The sequence below is a fragment of the Formica exsecta genome, unplaced genomic scaffold (genome assembly GCF_003651465.1).
Source record: "Formica exsecta isolate Colony F162 unplaced genomic scaffold, ASM365146v1 scaffold423, whole genome shotgun sequence".
NCBI lineage: Eukaryota > Metazoa > Arthropoda > Insecta > Hymenoptera > Formicidae > Formica > Formica exsecta.
In genome coordinates this window covers 885,630-891,629 of record NW_021851472.1, presented here as the reverse complement: position 1 = coordinate 891,629, position 6,000 = coordinate 885,630, and the positions used below count along the sequence as shown (strand labels likewise).

At 34.9% G+C, this 6,000-nt stretch overlaps 2 protein-coding genes across 2 annotated transcripts in view; one reads left to right on the top strand and one right to left on the bottom strand.

The window, feature by feature from the left end:
* The window catches only part of LOC115240302 (E3 ubiquitin-protein ligase MYCBP2), a 208,337-nt gene that overhangs the window by 143,467 nt on the left and 58,870 nt on the right, over positions 1 to 6,000 (bottom strand). The window lies entirely within an intron of this gene.
* LOC115240301 (bolA-like protein 3) lies at positions 285 to 1,369 on the top strand. The gene is made up of 3 exons (XM_029815370.1): positions 285 to 501; positions 612 to 700; positions 783 to 1,369. The coding sequence occupies exons 1-3, from the start codon at positions 321 to 323 to the stop codon at positions 846 to 848; spliced, it is 336 nt and encodes a 111-aa protein (XP_029671230.1). The 5' UTR covers positions 285 to 320; the 3' UTR covers positions 849 to 1,369.

The following is a 6,000-nucleotide window of genomic DNA, read 5'->3' as shown; positions in this document are numbered from 1 at the left end:
TGTAATTACATATTTATTAATAATATAATTATATATATTATTTAAAAATTATTACTTATTGATATCTTGTATTTCAACTACATTTAATTATATTTTTATGTAATTAGATAATTACTTAGTTTCTTTATTTATTAAAATATTAATATATAATTACTTTATTATAAATTTAATTCATAGAAAATGTAAGAAAGTCTCTAGCTAAAAGATAAGCAAAAGATAATGTGCAATTTTTCAAAGTTTGATGAAGTTAACAAATCCTTTGCTCAAATCCAATTCTCCCTATCCCTTTTGAGCAATGTTTTGCATACTATAGATAAGCGATGAGACTTGGGAAGACCACAATAAGAAAGATGAATAAAACCAAACTGTTGCAGTTACTCTCTCGGCTATGGAACGGACCTAATGGCGTACTTGCAGGTAAACAGGCCGAGCAAAAAATGATATCTATCCTGAGAAACAGGTTTCCTCAAGCCCAACTGATTGAGGTTACCGATGTGTCAGGTAAACATTTCATACTTAGTGTAATATTCTTTTAAACACAATTTTTTTTTTAAAGAGAGAGATATAACAAGAAATTCACTTTAATTAATATAATTATAATTGTATTCTAGGAGGATGCGGTGCTATGTTTGACATAAATGTGGTTGCTCCAGAATTCAAAGGACTCAATACTGTGAAGCAGCATCGAATTATTAATGAGGTGGTTCTTTCTAAGAGAAAACTATAATAACATCAATGGAAATACAATATTATAAATCACTTTATTTGATGAATGCTTACAGATACTTAAAGAAGAAATTAAAGATATGCATGGTCTTCGAATACGTACGAGTATTCCACAATCGTAAATTTTGCTATAGATGACTGTGTTGTTATATTAGTTTCATAAGAACAATATTTAATATCAATTTTTAGCTCGAAACTGTACAAAACCTAAAGATCCACATTATGTACATTTTTATGTAAAATGTAAATTTTAAGAAAGTGCTACAAGAAAAGAAATAATAGAGATCTTTGGAATGTCTTTTGTTTTTTTTATTAAATGTGCGTGATTTATTTATATCGAAATTAAGCAATTTAATCACGAAAAATATTAAAAAGATAATTTAAACACATAATGAGAAATAATAGGATTCCTACTGTTATTATTATTAAAAATTTGTAAAATGCATTATTGCAATATCTGTTATGTAGTATTTTTATTATTGAGTGTTACATAATTATTATTATATATATCGCCTATATAAAATACAAAGGAAGATAACTACACAATTGAGAAAATGCATCACAAATGAGAGCATTATAAATATGAAAAAAAAATTGTGTCAATTACAAAATAATCAAGATATAATATAATTAAAATATAAAAGGAAAATTGCAGTTTTTGTTAATTAATTATGTTTTTATTTATTTATATATTAGGTCTACTGGAAAGTTCTGTCCGTTTTTGGAATAAAACAAAATACAAATTTTTATTACCGTCAATAAACTTTATTAAATAATGTAATTTCCATTATTATTAATGATTTCTTGCCAGCGTGAGGGCAATTTGTATATCCCTTTTTCGAAAAATGTTTTATCTTTTGATGCGAACCAGTGCTTGTTTGATATCTTGTTCCTTTTTGAATTTTTTGCCCCTCAAAAATTTTGTAAGGACAAAAACAAGTGATAGTCGGTGGGTGCGGAATATGGTGAATATGGTGGATGCGACAGAATTTCCCAGCCTAGTTCTGCAATTTTTTGACGAGTCCCCAAAGCAGCATGTGGCCTGGCATGCAGTATGAAGCAGCATGTGGGCCTGGCATTATCATGATGCAGTATGATGTTCTTCCTATTGAACATCGCCGGCCTCTTTTCTTGGACTGCTGTATTTAAATTATCCAGTTGCTGACAATACTTCTCCGAATAATGGCAATTACATTATTTAATAAAGTTTATTGACGGTAATAAAAATTTGTATTTTGTTTTATTCCAAAAACGGACAGAACTTTCCGGTAGACCTGATATATATAATCAAATACTAGAATATAAAATTCATAAGCAAAATCTACACAAGAAGAAATGTTTTTTACAAATTTTTATCCTAAATTATATTATAATCCCATTATTATACTTTAATATTCTATCCTTCATATTCTTTATTATGGATCTTAAATAAATATATTAATTTAATTTTTATACTTTTTATATTAATATACTCTATATACTATTTGAAAATGACAAGAAAATGTCAACAATCCTCTCAAGGCTTTGAATAAAAATGCAGAGTTATGTAATCTTTCTTGCAAGAGCATATAATAGTTCCACATTCACTGTGTGACAAAACTGGATGCTGCGCACAGACCGTAACAGAACCCGTCTAGCAAATTGCCTTTAATTTCTCCTCTCAATGTCAAAGCTGAATCTTTAGGCCAGATCGTAAAGAAAGTGTCTGGGAAACGACATTGGAGTGGAATGTCTGAACGGCGTAAACCTTATTCAGACAGGTCCCTGTAAGTCGCGGCAAAGTACAGCTTACAAGGAAAACTATATTGTTTCGCGTAACAAAGCCACTTCCCTCTTCTGCTGTACGCATCGGGATCACGGTTTAGACGCAACATCTTGGAAGAACCGGCACGAAAAGAGAAAATATGGACGGGTAGGAAATTCCCTTGTGTACAAATCCTTATTTATATACATAGCATAATCGGATTCCGAGAGAGGATTTTCTATCGCCAGGAGCATTCATAAAGATAACGAATAAGGAATAAGGAATGTTTCTTTTTGTATAGCATAATCTATTGTTTTGCAAATGTGTTGAATTGATACGTCGTTTTGGGCGGAGCGCATGCAAACTGCACTAATTACCCGTGACTGCTTAGTCATTAGTATGAATAAGTAAGCGTCCCCTTCTCCGCGCGACCGTAAAGAATTAAAGGCTTTTAATTAAAGACTCTTTTTAGGATGAATTTAGATCGCCTAATTTCGCAAATTATCTCGTGAACTTTCCTCCTTTTCGATATACTTTATTCCTCTGTCTGATCATCGTTACACAAATGTTTGAATAAAGAAGTTTTCCTTCATTGCAGTGAATCGTAATTATTTTATACTGCATAATATTCGCAATTCCTTGCGCTTTTTCTTTTCTCAGTTATTCTGTTAAAGAAATCCAGAACGATTATAATGAAATCGAATTATAGATAAGTCCAATGTGTTTTTTTAATAAAGTATTTTATCTTCAAGAATCTTCCAAGTCGATAAATTTTTCAATTAAATTATATAGATTTTATACTAAATTATATAACAAGATTATAATAATTATATAACAAATCGTTTTTCTAAAATTAATAATATTATATAATTAACCTTTCCTCTGCATATTAAATTTATAATAAAAAAATAATCTTTAAAACTATGTATAAAAAAAATTGATTAATTATATTTATTAGTTTTAATAAAGTGTCATACTGCTTATATTATTCTCGTTAATATTATTGATTCTTCTAACCTACGTAATATTTTGGCGAGAATTTTAATGCATGAATTACGACGCACGTTAAATGCCGTTTATGTACGCATGAGGGAAAACCGAAAGTCACGAATCCATTGAAAACCCGATGCATCCGCTTGGGCGGACGGACGGGACCACTTATCGCGCTCGAACTGTTTAGATATGCGATGCACCGCATCGTTCTTGTAAATTTGCGAGAGATGCGGGAAGCCGGTCGTGGAACCCACCACGCTCGCGCGTCAAGAGGGAATACCGAGACTTCGGCGGACTTTGGATGCCTTAATATTACATTCCTGGTTTCCTTCTCGTGCCGTCGAGCTCCTACGACCGGTCCATAAGCAAGCACCTTATCCTAAAGCTCGACCCTGGCAACGGCTACGGCACGGAACGCTGTTACGGAACGAGAGCCAGTTGGCCCCAGGAGAATCTCGGGATCTCTCTTGTATATCAAGCGGAAGTAGCCGGACTCGTTTCGTATACTTCAGCTGTATCATCCGGAAAATAACGCCGGGACGGGCGCAAGAAGAGACGTCGTCTCGCAACAACTTAATTCCATCCCACACGACCGCAAAAACATCCGTTCATTTACATTAAATCTAAAGAGATACGAATCTAAAGATGCTATGCAAGCTTCACTGTCGTTCGTAGATGCCCGGAAAAAGCAAAAGTATATAAGATCTTGATCGTATCTTTATTCCGCACAACGATAGACATTCATGCATAAAATTATCCATTTAGTTACTCTCTATTTCATATCCTCATTTACTTTTATTTGTACTAAAGTTAAAATGGATACTCTGATGTAAAACTGCAGATAGAGCTGTCTACAGTCGATTCATGCAACTTTTATGCAATCGACCGTACCTTACAAGCACAAGAGCAGACTTTATTCAACGAGAGCAAGATGCCTGGACATTCTTTCGTGCAACTATCGTCCTCCTCGTCCTTGGTCTTTTTAACAATTAATAACACGCATGAACTTTCTTCCGTCCGAAGCTAAGGGCGGGGAAAGAGGGAGGAAAAGAAACTGGGAATAAAGCGGAATGTAGGAATGTATATACGATGTAATAGGGTAACAGGTAGTAAAGAGAGAGAGGGAGAAGAGAAGAGCCACGCTCAAGCTCGAGAGCTTCAAGAAGCCTTTCCGAATTAGACTACCCCGAATAGGGGCTCGCCCACACCCGCGCTCAATGTATCCGACAACGAACGGCTTCGAAATCCTACGTTAGCCATCGACGCGGCCCGCCAGGATTCATGCCCCGGCACGTGAAATTTAGAAGGGACCCCCCTCCATCTCTCTCTCTCTCTCTCTCTCACTTGCCGTAAGTAACGAGGGGATACGGGGAGAAATTATTTAGCGGTAATGCGGCCGGGAGAAGCTCGTTTCGTTGTCGTGAAGGGAGGAGGTAGAGGAGGAGTAGGACGGGCGATGAGCAAGAACCGCACTTATCGATTTCGCAACTCGTTATTTTGCCCGACGGGGCGACGGCGCTTTTATAGTTTTTCCGGGATAGACTTTATATATTGGATGTGCGTCATCAATCGTTAACAAATTATAGCGGCAATCAGGGTAATAGCGAGATAAAAATTTTTCTTGTGTACGTGTATGATAGAGATTCAATATATCTCGGTAATATTTTCCAACGTGATTAAAAATACGATTATAGTGATAATAATTATATACATTCGTGCGATTGATATAATTAAATGGCACGAATATATTAGACATATTTAACTTGTTTTTTGTCTTTAAAATATTTTTGATTATATTGGGTTTATCGTGGGAAGATATTTGGCTGTCACATTTATCGCGTATTTACAATTAGTATCATATTTACTCTGATTAATTTTGTCTCTCTGCCAGATATTTCTCGAATTAATGATTTATATAATATTATATATACACACACACACACACACACACACACATATTTTGTCTTTATTTCTGTAAATATTCTACAAAAACGATGATTTGCCGTAGAGAGATAATTTTTCCTTTTGCATCGCTACGCTCTACATATATATATATATATATATATATCTTTAATGTTTAACTACCGTGTAATTCTCAAACAGACTGCTCTGGTTGGTGAAATAGAACTCTTAATTCGATCAGCTGCGTAGACGAAACTATATAGAAACAAGAGGTTAACGCTACTCGTGTTAACGCTTCGTTGGCTCGATAAGAGATAGTATTCCGAAACAAGCGTATAACAAAATTACCGCGGGTGGTTCTGTTCTATCTGTTACGGGAAAACAAATGTTTCCCGCGCGATTTTAGCGCGTTATAGAGGAAAGAATGGAACGCGGTAAAAGCGGAAAAGCGAGCGATTGAACACGCCACGAAACGCAAACCGAGAGCAACCCGTGCCCTCGTGGGAAAAACGCGAATCGCGATAAGCGATAAGTGTGTAAAATTTAAAAGCCGAGCCGCGCGAAAGCTGTTTTTCTTGCTTTAAGATTGACTCGATGCGAGAGGGAGAGGATAAAAAAGCGTTACGCAAAATCGT